At 51.0% G+C, this 16,119-nt stretch overlaps 3 protein-coding genes across 5 annotated transcripts in view; 1 reads left to right on the top strand and 2 right to left on the bottom strand.

Annotated features, from left to right (window-relative positions):
* Nucleotides 1-183: 183 nt before the first annotated feature.
* On the bottom strand, nt 184-4,043 carry itfg2 (integrin alpha FG-GAP repeat containing 2). The gene is made up of 12 exons (XM_049761215.2): nt 3,683-4,043; nt 3,505-3,600; nt 3,402-3,443; nt 3,165-3,333; nt 2,964-3,103; nt 2,736-2,899; nt 2,574-2,668; nt 2,452-2,505; nt 2,152-2,243; nt 1,949-2,066; nt 1,541-1,714; nt 184-1,241 (listed from the first exon to the last, which is right to left on the bottom strand). The coding sequence occupies exons 1-12, from the start codon at nt 3,776-3,778 to the stop codon at nt 1,150-1,152; spliced, it is 1,332 nt and encodes a 443-aa protein (XP_049617172.1). The 5' UTR covers nt 3,779-4,043; the 3' UTR covers nt 184-1,149.
* LOC125992290 (uncharacterized) overlaps nt 3,933-16,119 on the bottom strand; it is a 25,400-nt gene continuing 13,213 nt past the window's right edge. For 2 of the 3 annotated variants that reach the window (XM_049761204.2, XM_049761200.2), the window contains 8 exons: nt 15,949-16,048; nt 14,617-14,751; nt 11,434-11,504; nt 11,242-11,352; nt 10,948-11,045; nt 9,296-9,365; nt 8,191-8,428; nt 7,467-7,890 (listed from right to left, as the gene is read on the bottom strand). In XM_049761204.2, the coding sequence (XP_049617161.1) occupies nt 7,820-7,890; nt 8,191-8,428; nt 9,296-9,365; nt 10,948-11,045; nt 11,242-11,352; nt 11,434-11,504; nt 14,617-14,751; nt 15,949-16,048 (894 nt within the window). In that variant the 3' untranslated portion in view covers nt 7,467-7,819. Of the gene's footprint in view, nt 5,419-7,466; nt 7,891-8,190; nt 8,429-9,295; nt 9,366-10,947; nt 11,046-11,241; nt 11,353-11,433; nt 11,505-14,616; nt 14,752-15,948; nt 16,049-16,119 lie in introns of those variants that run through there. The other variant, XM_049761203.2, reaches the window with a different exon arrangement.
* On the top strand, nt 5,816-7,360 carry ascl1a (achaete-scute family bHLH transcription factor 1a). The gene is made up of 2 exons (XM_049761225.2): nt 5,816-6,700; nt 6,787-7,360. The coding sequence occupies exon 1, from the start codon at nt 6,126-6,128 to the stop codon at nt 6,684-6,686; it is 561 nt and encodes a 186-aa protein (XP_049617182.1). The 5' UTR covers nt 5,816-6,125; the 3' UTR covers nt 6,687-6,700; nt 6,787-7,360.

The raw sequence follows: 16,119 nt of genomic DNA, 5'->3' as shown, positions 1-16,119 counted from the left end.
CCTCTTGAATACTTGAGATGGTTTGCACAAACGAGACCTCTTGACATTGCTTCGTTTCGGCCACATCAGTCAACGTTTTGAAAGCTTGCCCAAACTAACCTCGCCGTGAGTGATTGGCAACGTCGAGCGAGCCATGTGAGTCATTGATGCGTAGCTATAAAACAGGAAATTCTTACAACTCCATTTTGAAAGGAATTTTTGAGACTTTAATATGGAATTTGTGTACTGGCTCTGATGAGGAGGAAAAAAGTGGCCAAAATGAGCTTGGTGTCCTTAATCCTTTTTCCAGTTAGGTCTCTCCACTTTTAAATTGGCCCTGTCAGGCGCTTTATTTTTTTTTTCACGCCGGCGATAAGCCGAGCACAACATGAAGGCGACAACGGAAGTATGAGAAGGCGCGCGAGAGAAAATCCCCGCGCTTCAATTTGCCGCCGCCTCTTCGCTTGCTCCCACCTGCCTCGCCGCATCCTGTTAGCGAGCGGTAACAAAAAAAAAGAAGCTTTTCTTCCCTCAAGTTCAACTAAGAGCAGCAGAATGTGATTTTTCTTGCTGTCGGCGTCCCAATATTTTTGCAGCTGGCGTAGCTCAGCTCGGGTCTCCGCAGGGAAGGCGAATATTGATGTGCTCGGCTTATGTAACTCTCCGGCGAGAGCAAGGGAGTCGGCCAGACAATGAGAAGATCCGTCTGGATATTTCCATCCACCCAAGGATTCACAAATCCTTCGCGTGCCAAATTCAAAATGATTCCCTTGAAATCCAAACACACGCACTTGGGGCTTCATTTAAAATAAATTAAAATGGTGCCTTTAATACGCTTACACGACGGGCTTGTTTTTATAGGCCGCTGGGATCTCGATAGGGGCTGCGCTCGGTGGTGTCATGTTAAGTTCCCGAGGCTGGCGGCGCCGCTGCTCGTCAGCATCCATCGCGTCAAGCTTACGTAACGAGCTCACCGGGCACACGAAATAAGCGAGGACAATTGGCTTGGCGTGTCAAAAGGGCACGCGGGCGGCCACGAGGAGCCCGTCCATGACAAGGAGGGAGGGGGGGGGGGAAGACTGACAGGAGGCGGTGCGGAGTGACTGAAGCGCTTCCACCGGCCTGTCATGTTTGATTGGCGGCTCCCTTTTGAAGTGGAGGAGGCGTTTCTTAGCGCGGACAAAGCCGAGACAAAGATGGGGACGCGTCTTGGTAGAGAACGTCGGACAGCAGCGATCTGACGGCCGCCGGGTCCTCGCCACCTGTGGAGAGGAGGTGCCACACAAGCAAAGACCTCTTAGGGTCCCACATTGCGGCGCTGTCCTTTTTTTTTTTTTTTTACTCAAAAGGTTTTAGTTTTTGATACCGGAAAAAGCTGGCGTTCAAACAGGCGTGTGTAGACTTTTTATATCCACTCTATTTTAATTGTGTCTGCGTTCATGCAGCTTTCCTCCTCCTCCTCATTAGGGCGCGTCGTGTCACCGCCCGACCACATCCGAGGCGTAACCTCAACCACCGTGTGAGTTTTTTTTATTTTGTTTTTTTGGAAATGCGTACTCACCGAGTCCCAGCGCCGCCAGGTGTTGTGTAAACTGCGGCCGCTCGTCCAGCACCCGCATCAGGTTGGTGGACTCCATGCGCTCCAGCTGCACCTTCCAGTAGACGTAGATCTTGTGGTTGAAGCTGACGTACACCAAACACGGGCTGTTCTTGCCCTCCTTGCACGTGTACTGGCCTGCACGTGCAAAACATGAAATTATAAACGAGTAGCTCCTTCTTATCAAATAAAAATGAAACAAATATGAATCATTTTACATTGACTTCATTTTGACAAAAAACGAATTGGCTTGAGCCTGTGAGGCTCTCTGCTACCACCTGCTGGCCAAACAAAATAATGACAACAACATTGTTCAAACGGAATCATTTTCTGGATAACTTTCTTTTTGGTAACAGTTTGGCGATTCCTCACCGGCGCAGAAAGCGTTGACGTTCTCGTCAAACTGGAAGCGCACCACGGCGCGGTTGTGGTCGATGATGTACGTCTGGCCGTCCCAGGCGCACGCCACCACTTCCTCACGCCCGTCCCTCTGAAACAAGAACAACCCGAAATTTGCTGACTACCCTTTCACTTTGCGAGACATTCGTAAAAATAGTCCCCCAAAAAAAAGTGACCGTGACGTCAAGCTTCTGCAGGGCGAAGAGCTGATGGTCCACCTGCACCGACCACAAGAGCTGCTCGGAGCTGTCCATCAACTTCAGCGTCCCTGCGGCACACATTTGCAATTTTTAAAAATGTCTTATCAAGTGTGAAACTTTAGTACAACTGCATCCAAATGAGGACACTTTGGCCTTGGCGGAGGTCATGGCTCTCCTGGGTGTCATTCTATTTGAATGCCGGCGTCTAATTTTAACGCCGGAAGCCTTGGGGGAGGTAGCATAATCCCACCCGTCATGAATGATTGATGGGCTTACCATCCAGAGTGCAGAGAGCAAAGAGGCCGCATCTGGAAGACTCCTCTTTCGAGCCTGTCAATCACATCAACATCATCTATTGATTCCCGACCGATTTCAATCGATCATGAATCAATGCTCACCTTTGCTGATGCTCCCAATGAGATGCGTTGACACATTTTTGTTGTGGATCCGCCCGGTGGTCAGATGGAGGATGATATCTTGTGAAGGCCCCTCACTTGAAAACCAGCAAAGTCACCACCAAATTAATCCCAGTACCTGACATTTTGGAGCAGTTTTCCTACCTGCTGGATCCAGAAGCCTCGCCCTCGTCGTAGTGGCGGTCTCCGGGGGTCGGTGAGTCCTGCTGAGTCCAGGAGCAGAGCAGGATGGCGTAGCCGCAGCCGGGCTGGGACACCATGAGCTCCGGCAGGCCCTCGGGACCCGGGTTCACCGAAAGACTGTCGACCTGAAACAACATAAAAAAAGTTAGAGGGCTTGATGGGAAATATTTTTCAAAACAAAGGTGCAACCTGTCCTTCCAGCAGCCATTTCTTGAGTAGAACCAGCTGACCCGATCCCGAGTCGGAAGCGTCCGACGGTTCTTCCCATCGGAACGCTCGCACCACTCGGTCGGTGTAGCCCACCACCAGCTCGCTGCGTCCGTCGCCATCTGGGCAATTCATTGGCATCAGTGAAAAAACGACTCGATCATTTCAAGGCTCGGCGAGTACCGATATCGCTGATGAGGATGACTTTGGTGTTGGCGGGGATATGCTGCGTGAAGAGAGGCCTCTGCTCGTCCACGGCGAAACCTTCGTGCAGACTCGCCGAGTCGCCCTTGGCGGCGCTCAGGTCGAAGAGGTGGAACCAGCCCTCCGCCCCAACGGCCACCACAAAGTTCTGACCCAAGATCTTTCATGAGCACCGGTTCACAACAGCAGCCGAGAGCACGCCGGTCTGGGACGTACCTTCCCCTTGTTGCACACGTCTCCCACGCCGACGCACGTCAGCTGACAGACAAGAGAAATTGAATTATTACCATCAAAAATATATCAAGATGACTTTGCCCACCATGCCCACGCAGCTCCTGGTGATCCAGGCTTTGCTGTCATCGTTCTTGTACACGTGCAACTTGCCGCTAGTGTCGCCCACCACAAGCTCGTTCAGCTATAGTTGGTTTGAGGAAAGAAAGTAAAGGTCAAATCTTAGGGAAATAAAAAAAACTTTCATTCAAGCACGTTATGCTCACCGTGTCGTTGTCAGCATCTCCCAGGCAGATGGCGTGAGGAAAGAGCGTACCGGAAAAGTCCAAACTAACACGTTGGACGTAATTCAGCGACCTCATAGTGACCGAATTTAACCAAATAGCAACTTTGACATCAGAAGTTTCGAGAACGTCTCAACCTCCTCGTTCGTAGCTTCTGTTTTGTGCTAGCCGACGGCTAATCAATCAAAACTCAACCTGAAAACTACATTATTAGTCAGAATGGCTCTTAAAGTATACTCTGAATACTTTTTATTTTTCAAAAAGTCCACTTTTGCTTCGTTATTTTGGGCTAGCGAAGTTGTCGGTCGCGCTCTTCCCGGTCAACAAAGTCACGTGACTGGGCACAGTACGGCACAGCAGAATGGACAATTAAAAATAAAATCTCGAAGGGTCTTGCAATGACATTTCTGTCCACAGGAGGGAGTTGTTTGCTCACATTTTTTTATGGCAGCGACTCCAATGAGATGAGCAAGGTCATACAAATAGAGAAAGCAAGGTTTTATGAATTGTTATTGAGTGAAGGACTTTGGGCTGTATTCAAATGTGACAAGTGATGTCATAAATTAAGTTTGATGACGTAACACAGACTCCAGGGGAGACTGTAGAGTGGATCCTTACATGTGCACTTTCTATTCACTTTAAAACAACATGAAGCAAAATTATGGACGAGTAGATAACATGCGTGCCTTGCCATAATAGGGACAATGTGAATAGAAAAAGGATAGATCATCAACGGTGATTGTCAAATTGCGATGGTGTGTGGCTCCCTCTAGTGCTACACAGGGGGAAAAAAATCACTCAAATTTAATTTGGGGATTTATTTGCAAATTACTTTTCGACGCAGTATGTTTGATTAGTCATTAATTTGTATTTATTTCTGATGGAAATACATTTTTGTGATGTTGAGAAAAAATTCATTGTTGCTTGACTTGTTATTTGACCAAAAAAATGCAAGCCCTTACCACGTTTCCCTGCAGTAGCTGCGCCTTTTTCTTTGGAGTGAGCCAGACACCGAGTGAGACCTTCAAGGTGTTTGTTCGGAAGGGCACCCAGATGTCACGTCCTTCATTAGGGCGCACGGGAAGCCCCCGCGGGCCCGCGGGCGGACGAGTGCACCGCAAGTCCTCACAAAGCACTAATTGGACTGCAGGGCGAGCGGCTGAGAGCGCCTGGATTGGTTTCACAGAGGCCGGACGTGGCCAGGCTCTGAATAGAACCCACGCTCCTTTCCAAACTCCCTTGCTGGGCCAAACACACAGGCAGGCCTGGGGGAAAGAGGGGTGGGGGGCAAATAAAGGAAAGTACTGGTGGAGCGAGAGAGTGGGGGTCTCACTCAATGCACGCTTGATTTTGAATGCCACGGCCAACGCAGAAAATTGCACAATTTATTACAATCCCTCTTCAGGACGCAGGGACGGGAATAAAGGAGGGAGTAGGAAAGGGAGGGGGACAGAGGTGCAAGGGGCAGAAAGGGGGGGGGGGGCTACACTTTGCTGTGTTTTGTTCCAGCCTGACTGACAAGTCTTATTATGCCGCACTCTTCCCAAAGCGACAATAACGCACGCGCACAGCGCCTGCTGGACGCTACTGTAACACTATCAAGTGGAGCCAATTGCACACAAAGACAAACCCCGCCAGCCTCCCCTTTTTCCATACGGACGATGATCCGCTTCAATCAAAGCAGCCTGGAACATCAGCAGAAGATGCAACTCTTCACTCTGGAAAAAAACAGGCAAAAAATTTTGAATTAATTTCAATTCATGCAGAATTTTAACACAGCAAAACACCAATCGTATTTTTTCATTTTTTGTCTTTTTGCAACCAGCTCAAGTTAAATATGCATTGTAGGAACTTGACTGAACTTGTGTTTTTTTCTTTGCAACTTTTTCCCCCCCTCCCTAAGACACACACACCTCCCTCACACACACACACACACACACACACAGAGTGACAGGCTGTTTGTTTAGTGCTCCAAGTGGCACGCGTCAGGCGCGCGCATCGCACCGGCGCGCTGGGCGGAGCCAAGGTGTGGCCACGCGGCCGGCAGGCCGTCAACGGCCGTTGAAAAGCGGCCGTCTCTTGTCTGTGGCTCACACTCCACTCGCACAGCAACACGCTACGCACGCACGCACGCGCAAAAAGACAGATAGAGACGCACGCCTCCAACCACGTGACCGGCATCCGCAAGACACGCACCTAGAAAACTTGTAATTAATTAAAAAATAGGGATTTTTGGGGTCTTAGTATTTTTTTTCCCGCAACTACGTTTTTTATTAGTGTTTTCTCCCAACTTGCTTTGTTTACAAGCGTTTTGTTGCAACTACAAAACTTTGGGGGGGAAAAAGTGATTGAAACTTTTTTTTCAACCCTCAGATTTTCGTACTTGACTTGTTTTTCAATTGCATTTTTTTGTGGGGAGCGCACCATGGAGCTCGCTCCGGCCGCTTGCTTATACAGCGCGCAGAGCGTCCCGTTGAGCCCGAGCGGAAAGGCCGCGGGGGCCGCGGCTGCGTCCGCCAAGCGGCCCCGCTCGTCGTCCCCGGAGCTCCTCCGCTGCAAGCGTCGCCTGAACTTCGCCGCTTTCGGCTACTCGCTGCCCCTGCAGCAACCGCACGCGGTGGCGCGTCGCAACGAGCGCGAGCGCAACCGCGTCAAGCTGGTCAACAACGGCTTCGCCACCCTCCGCGAGCACGTCCCCAACGGCGCCGCCAACAAGAAGATGAGCAAGGTGGAGACCCTCCGCTCGGCTGTCGAGTACATCCGCGCGCTGCAGCAGCTGCTGGACGAGCACGACGCGGTCAGCGCTGCCTTCCAGGCGGGCGTCCTGCAAGCGTCATCGCCCGGTTTGCAGGCGCACGGCTACGCGACGGCCGATATGAACTCCATGGCCGGCTCGCCCGTGTCCTCCTACTCGTCGGACGAGGTGTCGTACGACCCCCTCAGCCCGGAGGAGCAGGAACTCCTCGACTTCACCAACTGGTTCTGAGCTCCTATGCGCGGGTAAGGCTCCAACCCATTACGCGCCTCGCCTCGACCGACTCTCCTCCTTCGAATTAGAACCAACCTCCCCTTTTCTTCCCGTACAGGAAAAGAAAACAAAAAAAGACTCCAGTCCGTTCGCAAGCCCGGGTGGAGAGTCAAGAAGCGCCCATGCAAAAGTTGGAAGGAGAAGCCCGCATGAGGACGCCGAATGGGGACGCACACACGCGTGGACAGACTTTTGGGGCTCCGCGGACCACACACACACACACAAAAAAACATTATTTCACAGGAATGAAGAAGAAACTATGCTAAATCCAATCAGCCTTTGTCACAACAGCTTCCATGTCGTAGGAAATCATCTCAAGTGCTCTGATACTGTTTTTTGCAAATATATCAACTATTTTTCTATGTAAAGAGATTTATAGACTTTTTTTTGTACGCATCCTTTTTTTTGTATATATTTTGCTTACATAATTCTATATATGTCACGTGTCTTATGAATCCTTTCCCTGAACGCAGCACCGACGTGTCTTATTTAAACTTGTTCATGATCAAAACTTATCATGCAGCTAGTGTCCAAACAAGCCAGCACCATGTTGGAAACCATTATTATTATTATTATTATTATGAAGAAGAAGCATATTTTCTATAGTGCAACAATAAATGACTTGCTACTGACTCTTACTGTTTGTGGAATTTGAGGGGAATATTTGAGACATTTAGAATTTTTTTTTTTCATTTATGCATCTAAAAGAAGTTTGGGTGGATGTTTTGAAGTGGAATGAAAGGGGCTTTTTTTTTTGGGTGCATCAAGAGCGTGCTGGGTGAGGGAGGGGCGGTTTGTTTGAGCCCAAACCAAGTTTGACAGGTGAGGGAGGGGGCGGGAGGCTTTTGGCGTGTGCCTGCTGACACGCAGCGTCCTGCCACGCGAGTCACTGGCCGTCCAAATTACCGCCAAAAACAAGCGCTTGGTTTCATTTGAGTTTTACTCAAGAAGAAGCAGAACATGACTGAATCAAATCTGTTGTTTCATTTATTCAAGCCAACATGTTTGCTAAATGTCATTAAGAGGGGAAAAAAAAAGTTATTGAGGATAAAAGTAGACTTTTGGCTGCAATATTCCCGCGCTGTGGTCTGTCAGAGTACATTAGGGGTCCGGCAGGCGAGCTCGGCCGTGTCCACTGGACAACAATGGCTCCGTCTCGCATCTGATTGGGCAAATTATTCATTGCAGACGGATTGTTGCTTCGCCCGCCACATTTGCATAAGCGCACAGCGGCTGAGATTTTGCGTCGAAGCACGGGGGCGGGGGGGGGAATATAGACGATATTGCCAGTTTAAATGAGTAAAGTTTTAGGGGAGGAAAGTAGCTTTACACAGAGTCAATAGAACAACGTTGAGCAAAGACATTTCAGCACCAGAGACAGCAACCTTCACTTACTGTTTTATCTTTGACAACTTTGAGGACACCTGCTGGCACATTCCAAACAATTTTGGATTCGGCCTACCTGACGCCAGTTGCGTGGCGTCGCGCAGCGGGTTGTCCACGACGGAGGTGTGGATGCGCATGAAGAGCGGCAGGTAGGCCAGGAAGTCCAGCAGGTCGAGAGGCGCAAGCGTGCGGAGCTCCCGCGCCGGCCCCATGCCGCCCGCCTTCAGCTCCAGCGCCAGCTGCTCGCCGCTGATGAGAGCTCGCCGCCCGCCCGCCTCTGCCCCGTGCTCGTCCAGCAGGAACAGGAAAAGCTGCTGCAAAGTGGGCACTGCATTAGGGTTCCAATCCAGCGTCAGGTTGGGTCAACACAAGCCCAACAAATTGATTTTCAAAAGGATTGACTTTTAATCTTTTAATCTACAACAACGACCCAATTAAATTGATTTTATTACAGCAATTATTGAATACCATGAAAATGACGTCAAATGTATTCTTCTGCACAAATATGAAACGTTAAGTGGTTGGCATATGTGCTGTGTGTGTTTGTGTGTGTGTAGTTATGTAGGTGTGAGTGTGCTGGTCCGGCGGGCGGGCGTCAGATTACCTCAGCTTGTTTGTGCTGTTGTTGAAGTGCACCTGTTTGCACACTTAATGCAGGCTGGAGAATAATTGCTAGGAGAGGGGAGGGGAGGGGGGGAGTTAGTGGGGGGGGGCAGTGAGTGCAACTAATCCCCACCTTGGCAATTAGCCAATTCCCCCCCCCCCCCCCCCCCCCTCTGTAAAGCCTGCAGGATAACAACGCTATCTCTGACAGCTCGGCCACTACAAAGCTGCCAAGCTACCTGCGAGCTGGCCGGACAGATGTGGGTGCGTGCGCCGGTGTGGGTGCGAGCGCTGGTGTGGGTGGGTCGTGCGATGACAAGGCCAGCTCTTTAATGAGATTAAGGCTGCACTAATCTGTTAAAAGGGAAAAGCAGAGGCCGGGTTTCTCCCGCTCGGGGAAGCTTGTTTATTGCGTCATCTTTTTCAGTCGTGCATCTTTGCAGCCGCAATAGGCGACTCGCTGTTTGGGCCCGGCCTAACGCCGGAGCCCCGACCTAAATTCCTGACCTAATTTGCTGAGTCAAGGTATTGCGCGGCAGAGAAGGATGGGCCGACGTTGGCCGTCGGGCGAGCGTTACCTTGACTTTGAAGAGTCGTACTTCGAGAGAGCGAAAGTCCATGCTGGTGACCAGCGACCTCATGAAGTCACTGCCAAAAGAGAAAACAACAACAGCTCACTTTGGTGCCAGTCATGTGTTTTAGGGAGGGCGGTGATGGTAAAGTGTTGTGAGTTCATTGTGGTTGCTCAGCACGGCCTGCCCGCCAAACAATGCGCGGGCACACACACACATCCCGCCACAATAACGGCTACAACTGCTTTGGGAAGGGGGGGGGGAGTCGGGGAACTCTTGTTGGGGTGCGAGGGGAGGGGATAAGGGAGGAAGGGGGTTTGGGGGGTGACACCAAAAAGTAGGTTTGGCGGGACAGTTAGAAACAATGGTGAAAAAAAAAATGTCTGGGACACACCCAATGTTTATTATGATATGAAGTTAAAAAAAATAAAAAAATACAATTTAAACAATAAAAAAATTAAAATAAAGAAAAGTACAATTATTTTGCAGATTTTACTTAAAAAAAATAAACTTTTTCCTTTTGAAAATGCCCAAAGAAGCCCCTCCTGGCCGGATGTAAAAGAATGGGCGAACGTGGGCCAACAAGTGCGCTATGCTTCAGCGCTCCTGCGCTGTGATTGGCTGCCATGTGGGGAGCAAGAGGCGGGGCTTGAAAGGGATGAGGCGGGACAGGGTAGCTAATGATCATTAATTGCACTTGCTTAGAGGTAAAAGAGTCCAAACGCGACCGTGTGCTGATGATGCTGGTGTGACAATGGCTCACGCAAAACAGGCTGGGGGGTGAGTTGGGGTGGGGGGCTTCGGGGTCATGTGTGTGTGTGCACATTAAGAGCAACCTAACCCATTTTCCTTCCCGGGCCTCCCGCTAGGCTAGCACAGCAGACTTGTCACTTTTGCAATCCCCCCCCCTGAAAATGTTTTCGTGTCCTAATTTGAACTTTGGCAATAGCGATGACAACTCGGGTCATGTGACTCCACCTGGGCTCGGTGAAAAAAGCCAATGAAATCTGCATATTGACACTTTGCTGCCTTTAAAGTTTTTGTGGCTCCGCTGCCCTCGGAACATTTTTGGACAATCGATGCAAATTGGAGACGCCCGCTCAGCTTTCAAAGGGCGGCGAGCCTGAAAGAAAAGGCCGATTGTGGAAGTACAGTTGCAGCTCGCACGTAAAGCGGGATTAGAGGGCGGCGGGATTAGCCACAGGTAAGAGGATCGGATCGGGACCGGGCCAAGCCGGACCGGGCCAGGTCGGTCGGCAGAAGGATCCTATTGTTCTCCCCCCGCTATCATGGGCGCTCATCTCCACACGCAGCCTCGCGTCACGCCGATCTTCCCAACCCAGGACGGGACGCGACAACGAGACGGCCGTAAATCTCGTGACCCGGGCCCGGCTGAGAGCGAGCCCTCATGGCGGTGGGCCGGGCACTGGCAGCGGGCCTTGACCCCTGTCGGCTCGGAGGCCACAAAGACCCCCAGGGCAAGTAGACGGCGCTGTGTGTGGGAATGTTGCGCAAGCGCACACGGGGAGCAGCACAAGGACAGCACACATGATTATTATTTTTTTTAAACCTTTCCAGCTCACAACAGTTTGCACTTAGGTGATGTGACAATGAGTTGAGAAAATTAAATATTATTCATGGCGGGGTGAGCCACTCACTCCATGGTGGCGATCTTCTGCGCCAGGCTGGCGATGACGGCAAAGAGTCTCACGTCCACCAGGCCGTCTGTCACGCGGAAGTCCACCAGGGCCAGGATCTAGAAAAAAAGAATTTTGATATTGAAACACACTACAACATATTAAGTTGCTAGCATAATGCTAACATAGGATGGAAAACACCATTGGCAGGCTAACAAACATTAGCAAAGCTATGATTCTAACTTCCAAACTTAAAACCCATAAAAATGTTTCCTCAAAAATCTGCCATAAAACATGAAAAAAAAAGAATGAAACCCTGTAAACATAAATCTCCTCCTCTTCGGAGAGAAGTTCAGCCGGGACGATTCGCTTGAGGGCATCCACCACTTGAACGCACGAGATGTAACCGTCGCCGTCAGAGTCTTCCTGCAAACACGCATGCAACATTCCAGTAGGGGTGTCCCAATATTTTTGCCAGATTTATTTATTTTTTTCCCTCCAACGTACCGCTTCAAAGGCTCTCTTGTACTCTTCCAGCTTCTCCGGACTGAAGATGCAGAACTTTGCCAAAAAGTCGACTGCAAAAACAACAAGAGGACAGACGTCACATTTCTATGGACAGCAAGATTGTCCCCCTTCTGGCCGACACGGGGTCAGGCGGGCGGGACAATGTGGGGCGAGCGGTTCACAGGAGTGGATCCAGTTGACCTCAGGGCGTGCGTGTGTGCGTGTGTGGGAGAGGGTTAATGGTTCCTTCTATAAAAGCAGCTTAATAGATGTCGGAGGGGAAGCCGGGGCAAAGATTCATGATTCAATTCCCAAAAGGGAAAAGCACATCATCAATATGGTAATTCATTCATGATCTTGCACCGAGCGGTCGAGTCCCAAAGAGAAACGTACAATGGCGCCGCAGTTCATTAGGACGTTTCAAACACTCCAATCAGGAGGAAACGTTTGATCGTGTTGGGATTGTCATTTTGTTGACGCTCCCTAAAGGTGCGAGCGATTCCAGTGGTTAAAGTGAGTGAAGGGGAGGGGGGGGGGGGCTTTTTAAGCTGCTGCCACTTCAATTTAGCAGATGAGAGTGACTGTGCTGCATGAAGGCCGTATTCATGGCGGGTTTGGGAAGGGTGGGGGGGCGACAGAGTTGATTTCACTTGCGTCTGACTTAAACCTCTGGACCGGCGGGCTTTGTGCAGCTCGGGCCATTTATCAGCTTAGTTCTCATCCAAAGCGGGCCTCCGCTTTTGTCATGCAGAGTGCGACATTGGCGTGCAGTCAACTTGACTTGTTGAAGCCTGATGGATCAAAAAAAAAAAAAAAAAAAAAAGCTCCAGCATCTGTTTGCAAATATCTCACAGGTCAGCCGAGGCGCTAGCTCGCGACTACCTGCTCGGCCCTCGGAGCCGTCTCTGGGGGCGAGGGAGGGGGTGTGCAGTGGAGTGAGAGATCGAGGGAGGACCAGCGGCGGGCGGGACAAAGCCGGCCTGGAAAAGCTCCCGCCTGAGAGTCTTATCTGATTCCACTCCAGCGCCTGACGCCTTTTCTCTCTTTTTTTTCCCCCCCAGCAGCAGCGCAGGTTGCGCCTTTGCTGTCAAGCCGAGCAGAAAATGTTCATCAGCCAGACGAGTGAATGGGGAAAGACGAGACAGAAAGAGCCGGAGAAAAACGCTGTAAGCCGAGACGGCGGCGAGGCCCGTGTTTGTTTGGACGGCTACGGATGGGGTCCTCCTGGCTTGCGAGTGAAATTAACAGGAAATAAAATATGACGGGATGATCGTCCGTCATGAGCGGCTCATTGAGCGCTTGCTGGTGGACGTCGGCTTGGCAGATGACAAATGGCGCCGAGTGGGATTTATTTGCCACCTCCTTTGGCTGCGCACACGCACGCACCAAAGTGGACAATAGTCTGCTTTTGTGTGTGTGTGTGTGTGTGTGTGCTTAATGGCAGACTTTTGTTTGCGGCTCCTCATGGCCACTGTACCCAAAGTGTCCCACAATGCCTTTCAACAAAGCTCACATTGAACACGGGCGACCCCCGCACACCCCACCCCACTTTTTCCTCTCAACTCTTTTTATTTTTAATAGCGGGAGAATGTCACCGACCTACTTCGGCTCGAAAAAAAAAAAAAAAGACAATTGAGAGCAGCCAGCGTCGACATATTGATTCTTATATTGGAATGAAAAACGGACTCAGTGGAATTAATCGATTGGAGTGTGTTTGCACAAGAGTGTGTGTGTTGCTGCGCAGGTGTGCGAGTGTGTTTATGCGAGTGCGTATTCGAGTCTTTGTGCGATTGTGTGCACTTATTAGCGTGCGTGTGCCGGCAAGGCAAAACAAACAAAGCCACACGTAGCCGCCACGCTCGCGGCCTCGCCACAAACCGCAAGTTAGCGCCGCACGCACACGGGCCCCTCCGCCGACCAATCAGACGGCGGCGCACGCCCACCTGAACGCCGGCGGAACAGATGTGCGCAGATAGCCTCCACAAAAGCCAAATCACGGCCTATTATGACAAGGCCGCTCCTTAGCGCGGCGCCGTCAACGAGGCCCATTGTGGCCCGTTTGGAGCTTTTGACAGGAGCGGCGGCCATCTTGCACGCCGTCAATGGCGAGTGACGGTAAACACGGCGCATATAAAAGGATCTGGATGCACGCGCCTCCATTCATCTGCTTTAATTACGCCGAGGTGACCCCCCCCCACCTCGGTTAAAAGTCAGAAGCGAGTGGGCGGGGCCAAAGTGAGGCTGACGGCGAGGTCGCCAGGTGTTTGCGAGCCTTCTTGTTGACACAACAGAGGGAAAAAAAGAAGACAACTCGCTTGATTATTATCGACCATTAAAGATCCCAACTTTCTTTTTTTTTTCCTTTTTGTCATCGCCACGCAACCGAGCAACAACAATAAAGTGCGTGTGGCGCCCAATTAGCTATGCAAAACTCCAAAGTGCTGCAGGGCGCCCACACCAACAGACGGCGGGAAGAAGAAAAACAACAGTTTGGAGGGGAGCCGCCAGCACTAAACTGCTAGCACGACATGCTAACTGTATCTGGTTCTCTTTCACGGAGAGCCACGTCGAGTCACCACCTCGTTAGCACGTCGGCGGTCCAATCAAAACGCTGGCTTGGAACCGAGCATTAATGTTTGCCTAACCGCTATTGTTAACTTGGCCGCGTATACGCTCGGGCAAATGAATGGACGAGTGCAGCTTGTAGTTTTTTTTTTTTTTTTGTCCTTAACTCGGGTCCATGCAATTAGGCCCTTTCACAGCGCTAATGAGGGGCCGCCGCCACAAGTGTTTGGATGTGAGCGGGCCAACGTGCGCACACACACACAAACTCTGTGTGTGTGTGAGGATGCACGCGACATTCAAAAAAAAAAAAAAGACAAGACAAAAAACGATATGACAGATTGTACCCGCATACGCTCTGTAAATACGACACACCCTGTGCACTCTCCAACGACAACTCCAAACACACACGCATGCACTAAGTGTACGTACAGTGCAAACACGCACACACATGTCCCAAAACGTTTGTTTTGAAGCATCCAGACTTAATTTGCATGAAAGCAGACTGCTTGGCTCCGGGAACTATTTGTCATATTTTGGTGACCTGATTTCGGGTAAAAGCCAACAGAATGCACCTCGCTCATTTTCAAACGCACAAGGTGGGGAATGGCAGCGACTCACAGTCGTCAAAGTCGGAGCAGACGCGAGCGTCGGCGGGGATGCGCTTGGAGGGCTCCGCCATCTTGTAAAGCATGTTGAGGACTTTGCTCTTCCTCGCATCCACACTCGAGTGCGTCGCCTCCTCTACCGCAAAACCTGGATGCACAAAAAAAAACAAAAAGCGACACTGTTAAAAAGGGCATTCCATAAATTTCAAGTTTTCATCGACAATTTCATATTTGCACATTTTTCACATCCGGCTTTACAGTTGGGCATCCTCTCATCGACATTCACGCGTCCTTGAAAGCTCTGCCGCCCCGATTGATGGCGCTGCGACTCATTTGGCGGCGGCGGCCATCCGGCACGCCGTCACGCTGGAATCGGGGGACGACAGCAAGGACAGATTGAGCGATGTCGTTTGTACGCCGCGCCGAGCAAACGTGATGTATGCGGCCACGCAACCCTTTGAGAAAAAATGGCACGCTGGAAACTAAGCTAGGGTCAAAAGGGCGCCCGTGTGGCTCACGCAGGCCGGGGCGACTCGTTTGCGAAAAGGATGAGCGGCGGTGGGACAACGGGCGGCACCCGGGCTATTCAAGCCAGCGCCATCGCCCCCTCCAAGAATGCGCCGATGATTATTCATGGGCCTCTCAATCAGGCCTGACAAGTGCCAATCAAAGGCGCCGGCAGCCATGTGGGCGGGGCTTCAACAACCACCGGAGGATTTGGGGGGGGCGGCAGACAATGGCGGCACGGCAACGCTGTCAGTGTGTGGTCTCGCGCTTACGCCGCTAATCGGACAACTCAGATTAACGCTCTTTTGTGGACGGCCGCGATAACGTCTTGGTGGCTAGCAGCTGAATGCTAACCGGGGAGGGGAGGGGGGGCGTTTTGGGAGCACCCGAGGATTAGTCCACCTATGAATTCCTGATGAGCTCAAAGGTCGGATGGTGACGACGGCCGCAGCTGGTTCGAGACTCGGCCGAGTGGAAAATGAACCGCTTTGTTAGGCAGACGACAGCAAAATCAGATCTCGCTTCCTTGTCCTAGTCAGAAAGCGCATTTTGGAATCTTTGGGGTTTTCAAGTATGGAAGGAAACTCCTTGCTGAAGAAGGTGGGCGGAGGGGGATGGGGCACGCCTGACCTTTTTCCTTGGCTTGGACCATACGGCACGTAGACAGGCGAAGACGATACACGCCGAGGATTAGGCCGGTTTAAGTGTACCGGAGGAGAGTGATGGGCGATGAGCAACTCGCTCCGCCCACCGGCAGCCGGGAGAGCTTTCAGCGCATCGCACGCTTGATGAAAATGTGATGTGGGGGAAAAAAAATAAATTAAAAGCGCTACGCTACCTTCTTCGGGCGAGGAGGACCCTGATGGGAAGCCGTCAGGTGACAGAGTCACGTTTAGGAGGCATGACGAAGGAGACCTGGAAGCTCCCAGCGACCAATCCTGGAAGGACAAACACAGCAGATTGTGCAGACATGATTGTCTCCATCTTTTTCTAATCATTTCCTTTGGGC

Source organism: Syngnathus scovelli, chromosome 22 (assembly GCF_024217435.2).
Source record: "Syngnathus scovelli strain Florida chromosome 22, RoL_Ssco_1.2, whole genome shotgun sequence".
Classification (NCBI taxonomy): Eukaryota; Metazoa; Chordata; class Actinopteri; order Syngnathiformes; family Syngnathidae; genus Syngnathus; species Syngnathus scovelli.
Note: the sequence above shows the minus strand (reverse complement) of the source record. Positions and strands in the feature narration are given on the sequence as shown.